Source organism: Prionailurus bengalensis, chromosome D3 (genome assembly GCF_016509475.1).
Source record: "Prionailurus bengalensis isolate Pbe53 chromosome D3, Fcat_Pben_1.1_paternal_pri, whole genome shotgun sequence".
NCBI classification, from domain to species: Eukaryota; Metazoa; Chordata; class Mammalia; order Carnivora; family Felidae; genus Prionailurus; species Prionailurus bengalensis.
In genome coordinates, this window is record NC_057356.1 from 9277690 (window position 1) to 9303434 (window position 25745).

Sequence of the window (25745 nt, forward strand, 5' to 3'; positions counted from 1 at the left end):
AAAAATAAGTAAACGTTAGAAAAAAAATTTTCTTTAATTTTAGAAACACATAGCACGGTGAGCCCAGATGTTTGTGGAATGAATCTGTGGACAAAACTGCTAAGAAGATAGGAAATATGGTCCCTCATACTGTATTTGCTTTATATTTGAGTGGTACTTTATAAAACTATGAATTATGTTCATACTTACAAATCTCATATGAATCTTCTCACAAGTCCATAAAGTAGAACAGGCAGAAATTAACCCATTGACAAAACTGAAAGTCAGAATGATCACATGTTTTGCTCTAACATATAGTGAGTGGTGGAGCCCTTTTTACATGCAGAATTACAAAATGAACACTGTCATTATGTTCCAAGCCAAGTGTTACCTACCCCCGCTGACCACTGATGACCATGTGCCCCCCGCAGGACTGGTCCTTGCTGCTGGAGGAGCAGCTGCTTCACTTGGTGGAGTATGGGATACAAATTCTAGGCCACTGGAAATGGAACCCCTCCCAGCAGAAACTCTGTGATTTCGAGGGTGTCGCTGGGCCTTTGGGGACATCCTCGGAGGCCCTAAGAAAGGAATAGTGAACATCACATAAATGATACAACGTCCATCAGTACAAGTTTTCTGCTAAACACATATACCCCATTCACACACACACACACACACACACACACACACACACACACCTCTCTCTACTTTCTCCTTGGTTATAAAAGAATGAACAAAAACAAAAACAAAACAACGTATTTTTGGCCATATTCTTTCAGAATTATTTTGTGGAATGCCATAAGGTTTTATAAATAAATTTTATATTATTTCCCTTTATTTTTAAAGGAAGGGAGGGATGAAGCTGACATAAGAAATCAAAGAGATGTCATAACTTTTCAAAGACTTTTGGCAATTTGTTTAATCTATATCCATTACTTGTAGGCATATAAAAATAAAAACAATAAAATGTTAACAGAAGTTATGGTTACCTAAGTTTTATTTTACCACACACTTTTAGCTTTTCCCCTCAAATTTTCTGTATTACTTCTAAAATTAGAAAAAAAAATTTTAAATAAAAGACTACTGATCCCTATATGCTTTTATACTATGGAAACATATCTACACACCTTTCTTAAATTTCTATAAAATCTTAAGTTTATCTACCTCTTCTGCCATGGTAATAAATTTTACAAGCCATGCCTTAAAGCAGTCTTCACCTGTAAGCAGTTTCTCATACTTAACCAGGCTATGAGCTGAAAATTCTACTGAAAAGACCTGAAACACTAGAATAATTGACATTTGGAGAAGAAATTTGCACTATATAAATTGTCAAAATTCTAGGTCGTTAATTCTGTCAACCCATTTGTGATTTCTATTTCTAAAAAGTCTACTCTGCAGTCGAACAAAACAATCAGGTGAAAACAGTAGACAGACTTGCTCTCAGTAGAGAAGCCAGACAGTGCTAACACTCAGTAAAACTCACTGTTAATGTCAAAGCCAATCTTCACCCTCACCTTGCTGTTGAACTCTTTAGAATGTCAAACAAATTTGTGTTCTCAGTAGGAATTTACCCATGGACACAATGTTAAAAAGAAATGTTAATGTTATATATCATAGTTTTCAACTGGAGAAGTGATTTACATAAAAAAAATTGAATTACTAATTGGGTAACTGTGTATCTATATATATATATTTTTTACACCCATTTAGAGAAAAAGAACAAGAAGGCTAATTGGTATAGCGCAATGAAATCAAACTCTTGCAAAAAAATTCATTCTTTTTGATAATACATAAAATACAGAAACAAAATGTACTCTCCTATACTAAATACACAAAACCATTGTATTTAATATTTAGTGGTTTTACTTGTGAAGTTCACACTTTAAAAATGCTTCAGTGTCATCTAACTACATGACTGGAAAACAGTTTAATTGAAACTAGTTAAAAAGAAAAATTGGATAATGTAGCAGCCTCTCAATATGCAGAGGGTGTGCTTCTGCCCAAATAGTCAGTCCATAAGCAGTCCTGACAATTTACTGTGGTGAAGATGTACGTACTCACTAGTGAGTCCTGTTTTTACTCAAACAATGCATCCCAACAAATACTTCAATAGAATTTAACTTCTTGTTTAGTGGCCACCATTACAGGCACTTTTGTGCAAGGAAGTCACCTTGAAAATCAGTGCAACATGCTGTTCAAGGTTAGCTACTTTAGTCAAGATCCCATGACCTCCGTCTTGCCTAGATGGCAACAGTTTATTAAAAAGCAGCCAACATAGTTTTCTCCAGGGAAACACTGCCAGAAAACTGTTATTAGTCTCAACAGTAACTGTATCAACTGCGATTTTAATGAACAAAGCAGATCAAAATTCTAACACAAATACTCTGAAATAAACATCAAAAGGAGTTATTCAGAAAACAGGTCTTTAACACATGCACTGCATTTATATTAAAATGTGACCTTCCTACGATACCTCCATGTATTTGCTACATAGCAACAGAGGGTATAGCATCAAATATTGCATGAAAACTACAGGTTTGTTTTGTTTTGTTTTTGACAAGGGCACATGGTTTTTATTAACAACTTTATCTTAGATCAAGGACTTCTTCCAGATTAGACTTTCACTAGAAAATATTATGACGCTAATTTTCTTAAATCCCCCAAACATAAGACCAATCTCCATATTATAATCTAAGAGTAAACACACGAAGGCAACTACATGGACTGTCCCTCTCAAAAAGGACCTCTAAACCACCATTCCTGCCTATGGCCAACAGGTAGGTTCACTAGTACCTTGGCCAAGTAACTGTAAAATAATAGGTTCTTTTTTATCATTATTTTATTTTTTATGATAGCTTCTACAGTAAGGCCAAGACTGGGTAAAGACAGTTCACTGTTTATCATTAGCCACTGTTTACATTGCATATTGAGAGGGACAGAAACCTGGAGTAGACCTTCTGGGGCTGTAAAAGAGCATCATTACCAGGCAGAGATTAAAGCCTCATTCTTACAATCCAGGACAGTTCATTGCTTCACACAGTATTTACCACATTTCTCATGAACAAAAGGTTAATAGAAATAGTTTTAATAAACTAAAGTTAAAACACGGAAATTATAGGTTATTAAATAATGAAGAGGAAACTATTTTGTAATTATAAACTCACATAGGAGTTAAACAAAGACAAACAAAAACATGAACAAATTGTGGTATTGTACCTTCTGAAGACATGCGTTTAGGCATAGTAGAGACAGGAGCTGGAGAACCATGAGCAGAGGGGTGAGACGGGGGTCTGGATGGCCGCGAGGGGGGCCTGGAGGGCGGCCGTGTAGGGGTGGCTGCCCGAGGTGGAAGAGAGTTGGGACCTGACTGGTAGCGAGAAGGTGGGCGAGAGGAAGGAGATGGGCAAGGCGATGGCCAGGGAACACCTGACAGAACAAATGATATGAAGGAAAGTATAAAAACTAAAGAAAAAAATGAGGGAAAAAAGTAAACAGAAAAAAAAGTAAAATGACAAAAATGATTTCTTGTACATTTTAACCCTTTGAGGACAGTCATTTGATTTGTGATAAGTTTTAGCATAACTTAACTGACATAAATTCACATTTTACTTTAACCTCCTTAAAATTAAGTCTCTTTAAATGAACACACGTTCCCAAAGGGTTAATTAGGATCTACACATACTATTGAAGAAGACAGTTAAGACTTTCTGCCTATTAATCCTGGTTCTATAACTGTTTCTCAGTAATCAATCATTAAAAGGAATATAACATAAACTAGATAATTTCACACAATAAATCACAAAACTCAGGAAAATAAGATTATTTACTATATTAGTTTTAGCTTTTGAAACATGAAAATAAGCAGCAGCTATTATATCCCATTAAAAATGCTGGTTTTTTTATAACCATCTGTGATTTTCATCTAGTTTATACTTGAAGACTCAGTTTGAAATCTCATCAAGCAAGTCCATTTTAAGTAGAAATAAACCATTACTACTATTTTTTGAGTCACAGGAGTGACAAAGGTTAATATTCATTGCCTTTTCAAGAAAACATTCCAATCTTAACAAATTAGAAAAAAGAAGGGGGACCTGCTAAATAATTTATGCAGTAAACACTTATTTAAGAGACTGCTTAATAAACAATGCAACTACAGAGCAGTCATCACCAAATAAAGTGACACTGAGGGACAGGCACAGGTAAAGATACAGCTAATGTGTAACATTACATAGCACACAGCACTTACCTTAATCTTAGGAAACAGTCCAGGTCTCCTCTCCATAGGGTTCCACACACTTGAGTATCATACATTTCCTAGCCCCCTTCAGGTTTTTTACTTGGAAATTCTGTTCATAAACAACTAAAATTCTTTACTCAGTGAGCAAAGAAATTTCACCCCCAATACTAAGTACAGAAAATACTCAAGAGTGTTTATTTGGAGAGGAATTCTGGAGAAAGACTCAACAGAAACAACTGAAATTGGAAACTCAGTGTTCTCTACTTTCCGTTTTAGCTTTCCACACTTGAATACCTTCAACTGAACGTCTACTTTGTTCCCCGGGTGAGTAAAGTAGTATTGCTATTGTATTTCCCTGTGGCCTAAAACACTGCTGTCCAGTATCCCAGACTCACACGGAAGATCCACAACCTAGGATTTAGAGGTAGAGCGGAAAAATATCTTCTTGCTAAAGATGCAAGTCTCCTTCACTTTACTTCTGCTAAACTATAATATCCATCCTTAAACTAAGAGTTGTTCTTATCGTTTATTTAAGCACATTTCTTTCTTTACCTTCTTCACATGACTCTTGGTCATGTCTTGTACAGCAAGTTACCTCAAATCCTTTCTTGAAGTAAGCAGAATATAAATGTATAAACAGTTTACGAAAATGAACCTGTATTAACCACTGACTGTTTCACACAGACTAGGATTTTCCATATAAACTGTGTCTAAATCATTTTATCATCCAGGGTTTTAAAAAATTGAGAACCTACCCAAAGTTTCCAATTTCTTTATACGTGGAGCGTTTTTTGGCCAACTGAGTATCTTTGGCTAAATTTAGCACTTTATCATAACATGTGAGAATCTCATCATACTAAATACAGTATATGCCAAAGACTTATACAAATTTTACTAATTTGATATCCACAAAAGCAAATTTTAAATAGTTTTGAAGTAAAAACCACTCCACAGAAATCGATGAAGGTGTGCATGCTCTTACCAATTATGCTAAACTTAAATACTTAGAAAACTATGTATCTGATCATTGACATTGACAAATTTGGTCAAAATACTTGCCTCCATTAACTACTCTTTGGTCTGAACCAGAATTCGGGTTGAAATCTGAAGTGTGAGAGGTGGATCTTGACGGCATGGAGCCCGATCCAGGCTGGCCCATACGCGGTGAATTCTGTCTCCCACTTCCCCAGGATATGACTTCTCTGTTTCTTTGTCCAGGAGGAATATATTTATTTTCCCTGAAAATGAGAGATCCTCTAAATCATTTTATCCTAATAGATATCAGGCCAATGAAACAAATTGAAAAGTAATTTAGGCAGAAGTGAATGCTTGTTATAAAAAGGTTAAACACTAAACCAAACTGTCTCACTCCCAAACACCCCTATTCTTCCATGTTACCCTCAGGTCTAGCCTCTAGCCTTTCCTTTTCTCTCAGATTCTCCTCCTAAGCAAAAAAGTTTAACAAGTGTATTCATTCTTATCTTACTTGGCCTCTAGACGGCGGATTCTGATATCAAATGTGGTCTGTCTTCTTGAAACTTTCTGTGTCCTTGCTTTCTCTATTTTGTTTCCTCTTGGTCTGTGGCTAGTCATTGGATTTTCATTCAATACCAGCAATACTGACGAATCCTAAAATCCACACTGCCAGTCCCACAGTCTCAAAATCTCCCACTGAACAACACTTTAATTCCAATCTTCAGACTCTAAGTTGTGTCTTCAAGAATTTATATCTTATTCTATCAGGTATGTAGCAGATGGTTCTCAACACGTGTTTACGAATTAAATCTATCTAAGGCTTGCGAGCCCCTCAACTGCAATAAATTGAACAAATAAGCTCACTCTATCTCCCCTCACACTTGCTCTATGTTTTACCAGTACAAACATCAATCAACTTAGTTATCAAATAAACCTTAGGGTCAACTGGTTTTTCTAACCTTTCTATCGCCAGCCCTGGCCTAGGTGGTTACCAAGTTCTCACACTTGAACAATTTCAATACACTAACTTGTCTCCTTGTTTCAACCAACTCTCAAATGTCCCAGAGTTCATTCACACCATCCCCTGCCTACAGGGTGCTCTTTAACATGACACAGAGTCCTTCACTACCTCAGTTCCTGTCACCAGATGCCAACACTGCACCCCCAACAGCACCCGGTATTCCAGACGTACAAAATAACCAGCCTCGTCCCCAGCTGGCTAGGTTCTTTCACGTGTCTTTTCACCATGCAAGGAATGCCCCTCTCATACTTCTCTCTGGGCAGTAGACACAGGTACTATCTTATCACAAAACATCACCTCCTCTGTGACGCGTTCTCGGACTCCACAGTTACATGGTAGGCCATCCTCACTCTGGATATTCTTAATACTTTGAACACACCTCTAATCTAGCAAATCCTAGCGATCTGTTACTACGCTCTGTGCACCCCCACCCCTATCTGATCACTGTGTTTTAAGCAGCTCTTCCAAACCTTGGTTTGCTCATCACTGTATTTCCAACACTCGGCTTCGTAAAGCTTGATGCTCAAAAAATATTTTCCAAAATTACTATAATCTTTTCTCTAACAGAATCTTAAACCAATTCCACTTGCATTCTCTACCTAAGCTATATTAAAGGAAGATGAAATATAATAATAATAATACACCTTCTCACACAGACCTTGAGTTGTGTATCCAAAATACTGCATCATGATTTCCTTTAAATACCTAGTGTTTATGCCGTGGCCCTCACGTTCACTCGAATTTCTCTGAACTGCTGTGTATTTTTCTTCTTCACTCCTATCATCATTTTCCAGGGCCACTCGGGCTTTGTACTGGGCACTTGATTCAATTTCTTCTGCTAACTGGTTTGCCCTTGCTTCTCGTTTTAAAAATTCTTCTGAGTTATCCCTTTCTAAGGGTACCCTGAAACGTGAGGAAAAGAAAAAGCAAAGTGAGTATTTTAAAGTCACAGTTTATAGAACTGTCCCAAAACACTATTAAGAAAGTTGAGAGCTTGAAATACGGGTAAAACTATAAAAGAATTACACTGATCTACTTATGTATAAATCAAAATTAGCTTTTTTTTCGGTTTTACTTTTCCCTAGAGGAATGTAACATTTCCAAAACTGGTTAAATTGACTACTGCCCCATAACATCTATACTTGCAAATTCAGAGGTTTTACAGCTTAAAAAAAAAAAAAAAATTATCTAGAGCATAAAATTAGGTTATATGTAAACTAAATGTATTCCGTTTTAATGAGAATTTATCAGCCTAGGTAGTGACAGGATTAATTCTTTCACATAATTGTTTGAACTAAAATCCAACAGAAATATTTATTTATTCAACATGCTAACATAAGCTGATGAAAATCAAAGACAAATTTGCTCAAAAAAGTCGATTTTCTAAACTTACGTATATGAAGATAAACTGCTATCATATGTAGACACTACACCATAATTTTCTTCATTATATCGAAACATATCATTGGGATCCCATCCATTAGACTAGAAGAAAATAAAGTTCATTTTTCAAAATGACAAAGTATTTCTCTTCTTTACGTACAATTAATATCCTACATTAACACTATCTATCATATATAACAGCAAAATCTAGCTAATTAAAAAACAGGCAAAAACTTTCTTTAAAAACGTTTTAAGAAAAAATTTTTCTTCTATATGTCACCCCTTACAAAGTGGCAAATGACTATATAAAACAATTATTTCAGACAATATTTGTAAAAGTTTAGAACATTTCAAGTTACTTCATAAAACGTAAGCATTCAGGTCAGAATTCTTCCCCTACTCCTTAACAGCCATCTTTCTATAGGGCAAATACCTAAGACCTTCTTGAGTTGACTGATCATGAGATCTACGAGGGATAAAGGATGCTCTCTGATAGCCAAAAATACTTCCAGAGTTTCGGGGGAAGAAGGGAATAAGCCAAAGCTTTCACTGCTGCATCCCTATTTCAAGGTGTGAGCATGGTACCAGATCCTGGCCATCCTCCCCTTTTCCCTGGGTATGCTCGAAGAGACAGCAGCATGAGAGAGTAAACACACAATCACTGTGCAAAGTCACAAGAGCTGGGTTTTAGAACTGGTCTCAACATTAACAGCTTCTATGGGTCCTGAGCAAAGGGCTCAGTATGCTAACCTGTAACCTCAGTGTAGATAACTCTACACTTCTATGAGGAAACTACCACTCTCAAAAGCTAGCCTGCATTCTTTAATCTGTAAGAATCAACCAACTGGGGGCAGAGGCTGCAAGAATCTTCACTAGTGAATATTAATGCCTAGATAGTCATTTCACTAATGTTGCAACCCCTTCAACGTTTAAAGTCTGAATGGTGTAAAGGGACAAAATAGAGTGCATAATCCTTATCCATCTCAGAAAGAGGACACAGCATCATCCCAGTATTTCTGATGGCAACTTTAATACTAAAGCTTGCCTCTGAAGGCACCCATCAATCTTGGGTCCTTCTGTGCTACTCCAGGCATGACTATTCTGTAATACCACCAATCAAGCAACTGCTTGAGGCTAACATATGTGGGCTGGAGATCAGTTACATATAGAGGCTTTAAAACTGCGTAAGTAGTATATGTTCCAGATAAAAAATCTAAACTGTGCAGAAGGATATCCAGTAAATAGTAAAAGTCTTCTGGGGAGCCTAGGTGGCTCAGGTGGTTGAGTGTCCAACTCTTGATTTCAGCTCAGATCATGATCCCATGGTTCATGAGCTTGAGCCCTGTGTCAGGCTCTGTGCTTAAAACTTAAAAAAAAACAACTATGGGGCACCTGGGTGGCGCAGTCGGTTGAGTGTCCGACTTCAGCTCAGGTCATGATCTCACGGTTTTTGAGTTCGAGCCCCGCGTCAGGCTCTGTGCTGACAGCTCGGAGCCTGGAGCCTACTTCGGATTCTGTGTCTCCCTCTCTCTCTACCCCTCCCCTGCTCATGCTCTGTCTCTCTCTCTCTCTCTCTCTCTCTCTCTCAAAAATGAATAAACTTTAAAAAAAAAAATTAAAAAAAAAAAACTTAAACTCTCAAAAAAAAAAGTTACGTCTATAGATAACTATGTAAACTCACTACGTATCTCAATAGTGAGTACCTCTTCCTCAGACAAGAAGCCTAAGAGTCATACTTTGACCTCACCTCTAGGTAAAGTCAACAATTAAGACACTCCTTTCTTAGGCTGCCTTCTTCTGTAAAGCTTTCAAAGCAAAACATGCCAGTATTTCCAGTTTCCCATGCTTCCCAATTTAAATTTGTAAGTTGCTTGTTATGATTTACTTTAAAAACATAGAAATAATTCCTAAGTGTGGGGAGAAGTCTCTGTTTAGACAAAAAAACCTGCTGCTTTAAATACCTTCGCTACAATGATGACAATATACTTCAATTAAAACTAAACGATAGGAGTTCACTCCATATCACATGACATGACCACAGTCTGATACTAAGCAAAAAGATTTTACTTACTACGTCGTTTTCCAAAGCCTCCAGTTCCTCACTGGTAGTGAGTTCACCTGCATCCCAGGGCTCCAGGTCCTTCTCTTTGTGTTCACCATTCACTTTAGCACTGATAGCAGAGTCGGTAAAAGCGTCTGCAAAAGATGGACTCAGTTGAAAGATCATACAGCCAGACAACAGGCTACACTAATACATACATAAATTATCAACAAAGAGGTATGTGAAAAGTAATTATGAAATAGAAAGAATAGCATTAATGGTATGCTTTCAGAGATGTAATGCTTCTAATACCATCATCTTCAAAAAACTTTCAGTGAAGGTATGTTCCCAAATAATTTTAAGCCATATGAAGTATGTTTTAAGGTATTCACACAAGTCATTATATCAAAAATAATTACTGTACTTTGTGTTTCAGAAGTGATCCAGAAGATCTCTATCAATCCAACCTGAAGTAGGATTTTTGTTTAATGGATCCATTAATTAGATACAATCTCAGAGCTGCAGCCAAACATATGAAGATATTTTAACTTCTGAATCCAAGTCTACATGCAGAGGGCAATATCCTAACATACTCTCGTCATTAGTAACTGAAGCCAAACCCTTCACAGAAGTGACCAAACCCTTCACAGAATCCATTTTTCCCTGTAACTCTGTTACAGAATTCAGGCCCCACAGTGTCACCTATCCCCAGAAGGTTCAGGTGGCAGGCCTATGTACCTGGACTTCCCACCAACATTTTCTCACTCTTTGTGCTCTCTCCTCCTCTGACTAATGTTAATGAGGAGCACTAGCTTGTGAGAGCATTACTATGCTCAGCTGACAGGAAATATCTAGTAGCTGCTGTCCAGTGAAGAAAATTTTTCTCTAGATAGGTGTTAGGACCAGGTAAGTAAAAGTCTACTTGGGCAACAATAGTATGGGGAAATGCTTTGAAGATACAGACTTGCGCTTAAATGGCTGGGCCCACAGGGTTATCACCTAGCACAGGGCTAGGGAATCACACTTTTCTGCTAGAAGATACTAGCTCCCAGTCACTACGCCTTCACCCTTACTATAAGCTGCCACCAAGGAGTTGGAAAAGGAAGTATCAACAGCGGTGTCTCTTAAAAGAGAAAATTCCAGAGGGATTTTTTTTTATTTGGTACGATTTCTATAACGGTCATTGGCTCCCCAGTGGGCAAGGTGATTCCAAAGAAATTCGAGCCAGCCAATTTAGGCATGGCACTACAAGCCCAGTGTCACTACTAGCTCTTACCTCCTCTCATCCCAAACTAGGGATGGATGGGTGTGTGTGCGTGCACACCAGGAAATAAAAGCATAACTGCACCTGTGGGCTTAGCTGCCAGCTCTTCCAGCAGCGTAGCTCCTATTACTAGCAATTACAAGAGCTAAGAGCATAACAGGGGGGATCCCAACAACAGCACGCCTGAGCTAGGAGTGGGACAGAGCATCCACCGGAAGATGAGCGCACCTTGGAAAAGCTCTCTAAGAGGGTCTAACAGAATGCTGCTGTCCTCATAATGACACCTTCAGATGGAAGACACTAATGGTCCCAAAAACTTGGCCTTACGTGACATTCACCTGATACAAGCCATATTCTATATCACCTTATGGTTGCACGAATTCTTGGTAAAAATTAATTTTGCCAGTAAAACTTCAAGAGAACGTCATAACTTCCTGAACTTACTGAAATTCCCTATTTTCTCGCAAAAACATAACAGAAAACTATAATACAGGAAAATGCAAGCCAGTCATGTCCTGTTTTGCAGTAAGCAATACGATTATTACGATTCTTAACTTATACTGCTGATCCTATTCATGTTTTAATCACACTAGTTTTTTGAAAGGCATCTGCTTCAATGCATAAAGCATTTACTTACATGGCAACCCAGAACTGAAGATGATACTCTTTTTATTCAAGAAATTAAAGCTCAAAGCAGCAAGAGATATTTTTACAGAACCACATAAATGGACTTATTCTCACGGAAGTGCACGTGTGTGTCTGTCAAAGTGTTCAGGAAAGACAAGGACTGAGTCAAGCTGTCCTCAAATTGATAAATGTGTTCTTATCAGTATTATCCTACACAAAACCAAAAGGGACCCGATGTGGAAAAGCAAGCATCTAACACTTCACTGAACCAAGTTTTAATCTGCTGATCACAATTTTAGGCTGTATTAAAGTCCATTAATAAGTAACCGATTTTTTTCAATACTGTATTGTTATCTTAAATCTTCTGTTTACAACACCGATCATGTAAAAGGAGTAAACTACTCGCATGTTGTTACTTAGCATGACAGTTTTCTTTCAAGGCAGAAAGGGGGAAAAGGAAACACAAAAGTTGTGTTTCTCTTAATACTGATATTTCTTGCTTTTAAATCCTCCTCAAAAGAAAGTCCTTTTTTATTTAAGGTTTGTTTACCTGAGACAGAGTGAACCTGTGAGCAGGGCAGGGGCAGGGGAGATCTAGAGAGAGGGAGAGGGAGGGAGAATCCCAAGCAGGCTCCCCACAGTCAGGGCAGATCCCAACATGGGCTCCAACTCACGAATCAGGAGACCATGACATGAGCCAAACTCAAGAGTCGGTAAAGCATCCAACTTCGGCTCAGGTCAAGACCTCATAGTTCATGGGTTCGAGCCCTGCGTCAGGCTCTGTGCAGACAGCTCAAAGCCTAGAGCCTACTTCAGATCCTGTCTCCCTCTCGTTCTGCCCCTTCCCTGTTCACACTCGGTCTCTCTCTCTTTCTCTCCCCCTCAAAAATAAACATTAAAAAAAAACAACCCACCCAGGCACCACAGAAAGTCCCTTTTTAAAGACAAGTAAAGAGTTTAGAGAAAGATGTAAAAAAAATGAACAGAAGTAGAGAGCACAAAAATGAAGCTATAGTGTTAGGATACTGGGGAAAACCCTGGTCATAAACACCATATTTCAGGCCAACACTCTATTATTATCAGCTACAAGGAGGCAAGGCCTGAATATTTCATTCTACACTGTGAACAATAATACTGTAAATTCTGAAAATTCAATGTTTGGATTTTTTGAGACAGTGCGTGCATGCGTGCACAGCTGCAAGCAGGAAAGGGGCAGAGGGAAAGGGAGAGACAGAATCTCAAGCAGGCTTCACACACAGAGCAGAGCTTGATGGCGGGGCTCAATCTCACGACGGTGAGATCATAACCTGACCCCAAATCAAGAGTCAGACACCTGACTAACTGTGAGCCACTCAGGCGCCCATGTTTGGATTTTTGAAAAAACAATGTTGGTATTAAATAGTAAAATGTTGTAGCCAGGATTTCTGCAAAGTTTGGAAAATTAATTGTCTATAATCGCAACTGTGGCAATTTGCATGCAGATTTTTCCAATGTCACGTGAGAGTATATTAATTTTCCATTACCCTCTATGATAAGAAACATAAGCATTATAAAAGCAAGATGCAAGAATACAAAGAGGCTGTCAGAAAAATGTTACCTGTTTCTGAAGGAACTACAGGCATAGAAAGAAGAAAAGAAAAATAAAAATTATCAGATAAGATAATAAAAGTTTAAATTCTTCATGTACTTCATTCCCTGCCTTATACACATTCAGTTTACCAAAAGCTCTAGACTAGAGGGGAAAAGGGTATACATGTACCTCCCTCTGACACACACACACCTGCAAACCCCTCTATGTTACCCCCACAGCGATGGGCTCTCAAAACCTTCCCTTCTCATTCTGGGCAGAAACCTAGTCACCCTGGGCCAGTGGTGCCACCTGGTGGTAATAATAAAGAAGTGTTTTGGGACCCCTGGTTTCGGATCAGGTGATGATCTCATGGTTTCCTGAGGTTTCCTGAGTTCAAGTCCCACATCTCTGTGCTGATGGCACAGAGCCTGCTTGGGATTCTCTCTCTCCTTCTCTCTCTGTCCCTCCCCTACTCATGCTGTTTTTGTCTCTCTCAAAAATAAAAATAAACTTTAAAAAATAAATTAAAAAAAAAAAAAAAGAAAGAAGTGTTTCAACCAAAGCACCACCTCTCTCCTGAGTATCCCTCAGTCCCACACCCAGGAAATACGATATAAGCTCTGCTCCTCAGTTCTTCCTCTTTTACCTCCCAATTATGATTCTGAAAAATCACTCCAAGTTGTCTGAGACCTTTTTAAAGGATCAGAATAATAGTGAAATAAGTGAAATGCTAGTGACACGTTACGAATAAATATAAATTTATTAAAACCACATGATGACATAAAACTAGATGAAATTTAAAAATCATTACCAGACTTAACATCAGTAATAGTCAAATGTGCTTCCACAAGTCTTCGCCAAACCCCTAGGCTGCCCATTTCATCTCTCAACTAAATCTGCTTTTTCTCACTGAAGTTCTAGATCAATTTTTTAAAATTTATTCCAATGCTGCTGTTCTGTTTTCATCAATTAAGAATACTGTGACATTTTTTTCGAGAACTTTGAAAAAATTATTCTCACCATATACCATCTGTTGTATGTGGACCATTTTACTCAGTGTATCAGTTACAGTGGATGCCATCCTGGAAACTGAGAGGCCATTTATTCATTCTTAACATTTACTGAGTACCTACAGTGTCTTAGTCACTGACTTTGGAGAGGCTAGGGCCTAAGACACAATCCCTGCCTTTTCCTGAAGGAGCTCCCACGTGTAGGAGAGTAGTACAGACATGAAGCAAATCTTTTAGAATCTAATGTAAAAAGTACTAAAATTTAAGTTCTGAGGAATAAAAGGCTGTGGCTTTACAAGTGACAGCTGATCTATGCCTTCAAAAACACAAAGCAGGAATTAAGTAGGGGGAAGTAGCGGGTTAGCTCTAAGATAGACTTGAATATCACTAAGATAAAAATTTTCCAAATTGTACACTAGTCCACAGACCTCCCTAGGGTAGTGGAATTGGAAGCCACAGGCAGATTACTTTTTTTTTTTTTTTTACATTCCTCTGTTCTATATGACTTTTTATACTATAAGCATATACTAAACCACATAATACATAAATAATATTAAAGAACAGTACAAAGAAACAAGATGGGGAATGAAACTGGACCCTAAACAAAAATAACTCAAAATGGATTAGGGATCTAAATGTGGGACCTGAAACCCTAAAAATCCTAGAAGAGAGCACAGGCAATAATTTCTCTGACAATGACAAAAGCAAAATAAACTATTGGGACCACATCAAAATAGCGGAAACAGAATCAAAGGAAACAATCAACAAAACTAAAACAGAACCTACTGAGTAGAAGGTATTTGCAAAAACCCTATCCAGTAAAAAGTATCCAGAATAGGGGGGCCTGGGTGGCTCAGTTGGTTAAGGGTGCGACTTCGGCTCAGGTCATGATCTTGCAGTTTGTGGGTTTTTTGTTTTTTTTTTTTAACGTTTATTTATTGAGCCAAAGTCGGACGCTTAACCGACTGAGCCACCCAGGCGCCCCCAGTTTGTGGGTTTGAGCCCTGCGTCAGGCTCTGTGCTGACAGCTCAGAGCCTGGAAGCTGCTTCAGATTCTGTGTCTCCCTCTCTCTCTGCCCCTCCCCTGCTCACACACTGTCTCTCTTAAAAATAAACATTAAAGGGGCACCTGGGTGGCTTAGTCGGTTAAGCGTCCGACTTCAACTCAGGTCACGATCTCACGGTCCGTGAGTTCGAGCCCCACGTCGGGCTCTGGGCTGATGGCTCAGAGCCTGGAGCCTGCTTCCGATTCTGTGTCTCCCTCTCTCTCTGCCCCTCCCCCATTCATGCTCTGTCTCTCTCTGTCTCAAAAATAAGTAACGTTAAAAAAATTTTTTTTAAATAAACATTTAAAAAAAATTTTTTTTAAGTATCCAAAATAATAAAGAATTTCTACAACTCAACACCAAAAAACAAAACAAAACAAAAACACAATTAAACAATGGGCAGAGGGGCACCTGGGTGGCTTAGTCAGTTGAGCATCCAAATCTTCATCTCAGCTCAGGTCACGATCCCAGGGTCGTGGGATTGAGCTCTACAGATTCTCTCTCCCCCTCTCTCTGCCCCTCCCCTACTCATCCTCTCTAAAATAAAAAAACAAAATTTTTAAAAAAGGGCAGAAAACATGGACATTTCTCCAAAGACGACATAGAGATAGCCAAAGACACATGAAAAGATGCTCAACATCACACATTATCAGGGAAATGCAAATCAAAAACCACAATGAGATATCACCTCATACCTTCAGAATGGCTAAAATTAACACCACAAGAAACAACAAGTGATGGCAAGGATGTGAAGAATCCTTGAGCACTTTTTGTTTTTTTAGTAATCCCTACATGCAAAGTGGGGCTCAAACTCCAGACCCCAAGATCAAAAGTCACATGCTCCACCAACTGAGCCAGCCAGGCACCGTCCCTTTCTTTAAATAAAAAAATAAATAGATAAATAAATAAATTTCTTATTTATTATTTTTTTTTTTATAAATTTTTTTTTCAACGTTCATTTATTTTTTGGGGGACAGAGAGAGACAGAGCATGAACGGGGGAGGGGCAGAGAGAGAGGGAGACACAGAATCGGAAACAGGCTCCAGGCTCTGAGCCATCAGCCCAGAGCCTGACGCGGGGCTCGAACTCATGGACCACGAGATCGTGACCTGGCTGAAGTCGGACGCTTAACCGACTGCGCCACCCAGGCGCCCCTAAATTTCTTATTTAAAATCCTTGTGTACTGTTGGGAATGCAAACTGCTGCAGCCACTGTGAAAACCAGTGTGGAGCTTCCCCCAAAACTTTAAAATAAAATTACCATACAATACAGTAATTCCGCTACTGGGTATTTACTCAAAAGAATATAAAAACACTAAATCAAGAAGATACATGTGCCTGTTTATTGCAGCATTATTTACAATAACCAAATTATGGAAACAGCCCAGTGTCTACTGATACATGAATGGATAAAGAGGTGGTATATACAATGGAATATTATTTAGCCATAAAAAGAATGAATTGCCATTTGCAACAACATGGATGGATCTAGAAGAGTATAATGCTGAGTGAAAAAAGTCAGAGAAAGATAAATATCATATGATTTCACCCATACATGGAATTTAAGAAACAAATGAACAAAGGAAAAAAAAGAGAGAGAGAGAGAAAGACACAAACCAAGAAAAGACTCTTAACTACAGACAACTGAGGGTTACTACAAAGGAGGTGGGTCGGGGAGGGTGAATGGGTGAAACGGTGATGGGGATTAAGAGAACATTTAACCATGATGAGCAATGAGTAATGTATAGAAGTGCTGAATCACTATATTGTACATGTATATCGAATATAACACTGTATGTTAACCATATTGGAATTAAAGTTTAAAACACACAGACACACACACACACACACACACACAAAACAACAATCAATCAATAGTAGTGTTCCCTGATTATCCCAAATCTTCAAGTAACAAAAATGATTACACAAAGACTACACATACTAGAGGTTAAGGCATTAGTTATATTTTATAAAATACTGAGGTTTTTATCTACATATATTTCTGCAAAGTATTAAAACAAGATACATGTTAGAAAAGAAAAAAAAAAAAAACAGAAACGAGATGGGGATAATGAACACAGCAAGGGGCCAAGATGTGTGCACAGGCACAACAAAATAAGGAGACAAATGGAGGCGTTCTCAGGGAAGCGGGAGAAAAAGGAGTAAGAGAGAAATTCAAAGGGGGGTGGGGAGGGCCTAGCTGGCTCAGTCATTAGAGCATGTGATTCTTCATCTTGGGGTCCTGAGTTCAAGCCCCACGTTGGGCACAGAGCTTACTTAAAAAATAATAAAATAATAATGAGAGAAATGCAAGGAGATGGGGCACAGGGAACCTTTATCTAGATTAGGGATTCTTAACCTTTCTTTTATCCATGGATCCCCCTTAGCGTTTGGGGGGAGCCTATGGATTTAAATGCATAAAATAAATCGGAAATCAAAAGAGATCAAATATAATGAACTGTAGGCATCAAAATCTGAAAATCCAAATCAGTGCAAGAGTAATACACATGCTTCTTTATTAATGCATTAATCTATAAGATCTAACAGCAAATTTAATACTATAATTTTCAAAAGGTGAGGAGCATAATATGTCAAGATGTCTACATCTATACAAGTGATATGAAATTAACTGAGTTCTACAAGTGCTAAAGTCACAGATATTGCTAATACTAATGATTTGTTAATGGAAAAGAAATGCTAAATTTCTTTTTTGCTTGATTGTAAGTCATCTCTACACCCCAGGTGGGGCTCGAACTCATGACCCCGAGATCAAGAGTCACATGTTCCACTGACTGAGCCAGCCAGGCACCCAGAAATGCTAAATTTCAATCAGAAACTAGTGAAAACAAAGATGTAATATTTTTTCCCATCCAAGTTTATCAATGCCCTGAATCCTCTCCATGAACCATTTGGGAATCCATGGATCCAGGTTAAGGACTCTGCCTATATGCTCTGAAAAGCAAGAAGAAAGAACATTCTGTGATAGATAAAGGAAATGAGGTGACAGAGTAAGGAATCAAAAAGGGTGATCATAGGGGTGCCTGGGTGGCTCAGTCAGTTAAGCATCCAACTTCGGTTCAAGTCATGATCTCACGGTTTGTGAGTTCGAGCCCCGCATCGGGCTCTGTGCTGACAGCTCGGAGCCTGGAGCCTACTTCGGATTCTATGTCTCCTTCTCTCTCTGCCCCTCCCCAACTTGTGCTCTATGTCTCTCAAAAAAATAAATAAATAAACGTAAAAAAAAATTTTTTTTTAAAAAAGGGGGTGATAAAGGTGGCAGAAACAGGTTTAAAAAAAAAAAAAAAAAAAGATTGCCATGGAAAGGTCAGAGTCCTAAAAGGGACAGGAAAAAAGGGAGTAGAAGAGTAAAGGTTAAGCTGACCATGATCAGAGCAGACCCTGGGGGGGGGCACTATGAAAGAAAAGCAGTTACAGATGATGACAAAGTCATGAAAGCAGATGGCTAAAATAAGATAGAAATGAAAGGTACTGAATAATTTAGCTTAAGAGACATAAGTTTACACAGGAATAGTGTTCTGTTCCAAATGACCAACCTGAGAATTAATTCTTACAACATCTACCATTGCAAAAACATCTGAAGGTATCAGGGTCCCAGCCACAAAACCATGGGAAACTTGAATGCATTTCAAAGGTTTATACTCTTCCGTTCTAAACACCAATCTGCTACAGTTATAAAATACACCAGACAACAGCACTTGCCCACTAAAAAATGCAGCACCAGATACGTTCCATTATGAATGACCACAACTATTTCCTAATTTTAATTCTGGGCGTATCAAACAGAATATTTAATATTTAAAATGCTAAAGGGTGCATGAGTCAGTTTAGAGTCCAACTCTTGGTTTCAGCTCAGGTCATGACCTCACGGTTCTTGAGTTCGAGCCCAGCATCAGGCTCTGCACTGACAGTATAGATGGACCCTACTTGGGATTCTCTCACCCCACCTCTCTCTCTCTCTGCCCTTTCCCTGCTCTCTCTCTTTCAAAATAAGTAATTATGTTTTTTAAATGCTGTAAGTAGTTTATCTGATATACCACGGAGATGACATTGTATTACCACAAAATTCAAGTCTTTGAGGTTAGACAGATCCATAGAAAGTCAGCCCCAAAGCTTTTTCTTTACCTGGAAAATTTGGGAGAGACAACAAACTGGGAAGAGCTAATACAAATTATTAAAAATAAAACATACCTCATCCTGACTTCAAACATGGCAGGGTCAGGACAAGAAACAAGGATCTCTCTCTGCAATGCACATACCACGCCCCACCGAAAGGAGCAACAAAGCCATCTCTACTTGTATCTTCTTGTGCCAGCAGCTGAAATTCTCAACCAAACACCTGTCTTTCAAAGTCTTTTGTGGAGAGATGCCTGAGTGGCTCAAGTCAGTTAAGCATCCAACTTTGGCTCAGGTCATAATCTCAAGGTTTGAGGGTACAAACCCTGCGTTGGGCTCTATGTGGACAGCTGGGAGCCAAAAGCCTGCTTTGGATTCCGTGTCTCCTTCTCTCTCTCTGCTCTTCCCCCACTCGTGCTCGGTCTCTGTCGCTCTCAAAAATGAATAAATATAAAAAAAAAATTTTAGGGGTGTCTGGGTGGCTCCATCAGCTGAGCGTCTGACTTCAGCTCAGATCATCACTCATGAGTTCGAGCCCCACATCAGGCTCTCTGCTGTCAACATGGAACCCGCTTTGGTTTCCTGTCTCCCTCTCTCTGCCCCTCCCCAGCTCATGCTTTCTGTCTCAAAAATAAATAAAACATCTTTTAAAAAAAATTTTTAAGAGGTTAAAAAAAAAAAAAAAGTGTTTTCTGTATGGGTGTCTAGCTGGCTCAGTAAGTGGAGCATATGACTTCTCAATCTTGGGGTTCTGAGCTTATGCGCCATGTTGGGTACAGAGATTACTTAAAAATAAAATCTTAATTTAAAAAAAGTCTTGTTTAATAAAATAAAATACAAAGTGGCAAAACTGTGACTTTCCAGTAGATGGAAAGGCTAACATAAGGAAGAACACACTGGTCCACAGTCACGTGACACCCAACAACATCGTACAGGATAGGACATACCAACACAACAAAATTAACACAAGGCCAACCACTTGTATCCCTAAATCTTATACAAAATTTTAAGTCATTTAAAAATAATTTCCTACTATAATAGAAAAGGATGTCATTTTTTCAAACAGAGAAGAACCAATTAATCCTATCTTTGCCTCTAGGGCACTGAGCAAGGAAAATGAGTTTTGTGACCCACAAGCAGAAAGGGGGGTGTTTTTACCCTGGTTAGCACAAAAATAAAAAATAAATGATTCTCTAAGGTATGGTACCTTTTAATCTTTCGCTTTCAAACTCAAGTCAATTTGATACTACTCTTCACAAATGAATACATTGTATATACACTGATATAAATCCAGATACATATGCATTTCTAACACACCCAATACGAAAAGCAAATTAATTATTTTAAAATAACTTCAAATAGACTGTATGTATGTATGTATGTTTTAATACTTAACTCCCTTACCTGTGTTTCTGTCTTTTCTCACTTGTGTAAGAATCATTTGGGCCTTATGTTAAAGTTAACACTTAGGATTTTGTTTTTTATATTTTAAAAGAAAATTAAAATGCCTAGAAGGATATTAAGATTGCCTAGAAGCAATCTTCTATAAGAAAAATATAATCTGGATATGTCATGTTGTCGGAAAGCCATTTTTAGATTTGGCTAGAAACAACTGCTTTCTTGAGTTTCCTGAAAATCAGTGGTAATTCCAGTTTCTAATAGTCTTATGGCAATATGTCTAAGTAAGGAAAAAAGAAAACTAGCTTTCCTCTGATTTGAATGTAGTAAGTATAATAAAAATGTTTAAATATCAATTGGGAAATAACTATATGTTGGGTACCACCTTCTATCTGTACAACATAATGCTGACCACCATGGGGAGTACACATCCCTAGTTCTATAAACTATGTTTCTAAACTGCAGAAAATTATAATGCATTAGGAGAAAAAAGATGTCACACACAGAGTATAGGAATGCTGAGTATTCGGTACATGAGGTAAACAACTGGCTCTCCAACTTTGTTCCATGAACCTTATGATTTCTTAAGGGTACCTCAACAGACAAAAGGAAAGCTGGATACGTCAAGGTTCTAGGACACCACCCCCTTCCCAACCTTCCTCTCACCACTACTTTGTTGTAAACATGTTCAACGTGACATTTCATTGGAGGCAGGGGAAAACAAACTACTGTGCTATAAATAAAACAGTAAATTTTAGTAGTTGGGGGCACCTGGGTGGCTCAGTTGGTTTAGCATCTGACTCTCAGTTTCCCCTCAGGTTGTGACTCCAAGGTTGTGGGGCTGAGCCAGGCGACAGGCTCCGCATTGAGTATGGAGGCTGCTTAGGATTCTCTCTCTCTCTCTCCCCGCTCCCCTCTGTCCCTTTCCACCCGGTCTCTCTCTCTCTCTCTTACACTAAGATAAAAAAAGAAGGGGCGCTTGAGTGGCTCAGTCGGTTAAACATCCAACTTCGGCTCAGGTCATGATCTCACAGTTCGTGAGTTCGAGCCCCGCGTTGGGTTCTGGGCTGACAGCTCAGAGCCTGGAGCCTGCTTCAGATTCTGTGTCTCCCTCTGTCTGCCCCTCCATTGCTTGCACGCTGTCTCTTGCACTGTCTCAAAAATAAATATTTTTTAAAAAATTTTTAATAAAAAAAGAAAAAGAAAAGAGAGAAGTTCCCCTGGGAAGGGCCCTGAATGTTAAGGTATAGCATCTCAACTTTATTTTGTAAGCAACAGGGGATACTGTAGATTTTTAAGAAATGAAAATAAAAGCAATGCTTAAGAATTTCTTTGTGCTAATGTCCAAGACTGACTGGAAGTGACAGGATCTGGAAGGAAGTTAACTAGGAAATTACAGTAATGTTTGGATACAAACTATCCAGGGAAACAGAGAGGAAGAAAAGAATGAGGATGTGACATTATCAAGGAAAAGTTGACAAAGCAAGGTAAAAGGAAGAAAACAGTAACTTTCTTCCCAAACATAAGCCAAAATAGTCCTTGTGTCTGTGATTTCACTACAAGCAGTTCAAGAAAAAGGATGGATGAAAAAGATGGGACTACTTGGGAAGTGTACTATGAGCTAAAAGGATAAATCCAGCTCAGCTTACATAGTCTCTAAGACTCAATCTAGACTAGATATTTTAGGTTGTCCACGTCTTACTTATCATTTGCTTCAAAGGAAAGAAAGTTTCGGCTTTTATCTCCAAAAGTTGTTTTATAAGATACTGTTACTTTGAAACACAACAAATATCTGACCCTCTAAAATATTAACTACAAAGTTGTTTTGGTTATTACAGACAAGGAATTTTACAAAGCAGACGTGCATAAATGGCATAATCAGTGGAAAATTAATAAGCAATACCGAAGCAGAACAGACAAGCTCAAAGTATGTTCTCACTTAAAGCTCAAAATTTAGTGTCTATCCTACTAAGAGTCAAAAGAAAGATTTACATTAGGTATAAAGACTGTAAAACAATACTGTTCTAATCTGAAAACGAGAAACAATTTTTAAATTCCATTTACAATAACAAATTCCATTTTGGATTTTGTTTAATGTTTATATTTGAGAGACAGATACAGAGTATGAGCAGGGGAGGGGCAGAGAAAGAGGGGGACACACAGAATTTGAAGCAGGCTCCAGGTTCTGAGCTGCCAGCACAGAGCTCGAACCCACAAACTATGAGATCATGACCTGAGCTGAAGTCGAAGGCCGCACTGACTGAGCCACCCAGCCGCCCCCATTTCGGATATTTTTTATCCAAAAAAATAGAATACTTAGGAATAAAGCTATCAAGAGAAGCGTGAACCTTGTACACTGGTAACTACAAAACATTTCTGAAGAAAATTAAAGATGACCTAAATAAATGGAAAGCTGTATTATGTGCTTCGACTAGAAGATTTATGGTAACATATCCCAAAATTATCTCTAGATTCAATGCAATCCCTATTAAAATCCCAGCTGTCATTTTGCAGAAATTGACAAGATGATCCTAAAATCACATGGAAATGCAAGGGACTCAGAACAGCCAATCTTGAAAAAAAAACATACTTGGAAGATTGACACTTGAATTCAAAACTTACTCAAAGGTACAGTAATCAAAACAGTATAATACTGGCATAAGGACAGATAATACAAATCTGTGGGATATCACTGAGAGTCCAGAAATAAATCTTTACATTTATAATCAATGTAACTTCAACAACAAAGGTGCCAAAACAGTTCAATGGGAAAAAGAACAGTCTTTTCAAAATACTGTACTTGGATATGCACATGTAAAAAACCATGAAGCTGGAGCCCTACCTCAGAGACTTCATGTAAAAATTAACTCAAAATGGATCAGACACCTAAATATGAGAGCTAAAACTACAAAAATCTTACAGGAAAGCAGAGGAACAAATCTTCATAATCTCAGAGTAAGCAACCTGCTTAGATAGGACACAAAAAGCACAAACAACAACAAAGAAAACAAAGATAAACTGGACTTCATCCAAACCGAAACCTTCTGTGCTTTAAAGGACACCAGCAAAAAAGTGAAAAGACAACCCGCATAATGGGGAAAACATATCATGTCTGATAAGGGGATGAATGGTATCCAGAATATTTAAGGAATTCTTACAACTTAGTAATAAAAGATAATCTAATTTAAAATGTGGGCAAAGATCTGTATAGACCTTCTTCCAAAGGAGATTATACACTTTCGATAAGCACATGAAAAGTTTCACATCATTAATCACTACAGAAAGGCAAAACAAAACCACATGAGATACTACTTCACAACCACCCACCAGGATAGCTATAATAAAAAAGACAGACAACTGCTGATGAAGGGATGGAAAAACTGGAGCCCTCATACTGCTGATGGGATGGTAAAATGACACAGCCACTCTCAAAAACCATCCCAGCAGTTCCCTTAAAAGGTTAAACTTTGAGTTCTCACATATGTCCGAGCAATTTCACTCCTAAGTACATGCTCAAAAGAAATGAAAACAAAATATCCACACAAAAATCAGAACATCAATGATCCCAGCAGAATTATTCATGACAATCAAAAAGTAGAAATAAATGAAATGTCCATCAACTGATAAATGCATAACTAAAATGTAGTATACCCAGAATGGACCTAAAAAGCATTACACTAAGTAAAATAAATCAGAGAAAAACAAGTACCATATGATTTCACTTTCATGTGGAGTATAAAAGACAAAACAAATGAACAAACACAAACAAAATAAAAACGGGGCGGGAGGGGGGGGAGTAGCCTGGGTGGCGTAGTCGGTTAAGCGTCCAACTCTTGATCTTGGCTCAGGTCATGGTCTCACGGTTCTTGAGTTCAAGCCCCGCATCGGGCTCTGCACTGGTATTGCAGAGCTTGGGATTCTGCCTCTACTTCTCTCTGACCCTCCTCCACTTGTGCTCTCTCTCTCTCTCTCTCTCAAAATAAACTTTAAAATTTTTTTTCAAAAAAAACCAAAAAACGGGCACCTGGGTGGCTCAGTCAGTTGAGCATCCAACTTCAGCTCAGGTCATGACTGTACAGTTCATGGGTTCGAGCCCTGCGTCAGGCTCCGCGCTGACAGTTGACAGCTCAGAGACTGGTGGAGCCTGCTTTGGATTCTGTGTCTCCCTGTCCTTCTGCCCCTCCCTCCCTCTCTCTCTCTCTCACTCTCTCTCAAAAATAAGTAAACATTAAAAAAGGTTTTTGTTTTTTTTGTTTTTTTTTTTTTTTTACAAAAAACAGAAAGCTAAACACAGAGAACAAAATGGTGGTTGCCAGTGGGGAGGTAAGGAAAGCACACAATAGATAAAGGGGATTAAGAGTCTCAAACTTCAAGTTATAAAATAAGTCACAGAGATGAGAAGTACAGCACAGGGAATATAGTCAATAATATTGTAACAATGTATGAGGACAGATGGTGATTACACGATACCTGTCATGGCAAGCACTGGGTAATGTACACAATTGTTGAAATCAATGTGAGGTACTTGAAATTGATATAACATTGTATGTTATTTATATGCCAATAAAAATGTAGTATACCCATACAATGGATTATTATTTGGCAATGAAAAGAGTCACTGATACGTGGATGGATGAACCTTAAACACATATACTAAGTGAAACAAGCCTGTCACAAAAGGCCACATATTGTATGACTCTATCTTTTTAAAATTTTTTATGTTTATTTATTTATTTTGAGAGAGAGAGAGAGAGCACAAGCAGGGGAGGGGCAGAGAGAGGAGAAAGAGAATCTCAAGCAGGTTCTGCACGGTCAGCACAGAGCCCAATGTTGGGCTTGAACTCACGAACCATGAGATCATGAACGGAGCTGAAACCAAGAGTCGGAGGCTTAACAGACTGAGCCACCCAGGTGCCCCTTTCTCTGATTCTATTACTATGTAATATCCACAATGGGCAAACCCACAAAGACAGAAAGATTAGTAGTCGTCCAGGACTGGGGAGGTTGGAACCAAGTAGGGACTGACTGCTAAAGGGTGTGGGGCTTTTCAGAGTGAAGATA

The 25745-nt window shown here is 38.4% G+C and overlaps 1 protein-coding gene across 29 annotated transcripts in view; it reads right to left on the minus strand.

Moving 5' to 3' along the window:
- ATXN2 (ataxin 2) overlaps positions 1-25745 on the minus strand; it is a 127417-nt gene that overhangs the window by 51683 nt on the left and 49989 nt on the right. For 10 of the 29 annotated variants that reach the window (XR_006293869.1, XR_006293868.1, XR_006293867.1 and 7 more), the window contains exons 6-11: positions 9667-9791; positions 7606-7697; positions 6918-7115; positions 5276-5454; positions 3196-3405; positions 375-557 (exon numbers count right to left, since the gene is read on the minus strand). Coding sequence is in view for 26 of the 29 variants with exons in the window: in XM_043557593.1 (XP_043413528.1) it covers positions 375-557; positions 3196-3405; positions 5276-5454; positions 6918-7115; positions 7606-7697; positions 9667-9791 (987 nt within the window). In the remaining 3 variants the exon portion in view is untranslated. Of the gene's footprint in view, positions 1-374; positions 558-3195; positions 3442-5275; positions 5455-6917; positions 7116-7605; positions 7698-9666; positions 9792-13124; positions 13140-25745 lie in introns of all 29 variants that reach the window. The other 19 variants (XM_043557604.1, XM_043557605.1, XM_043557595.1 and 16 more) reach the window with 4 other exon arrangements.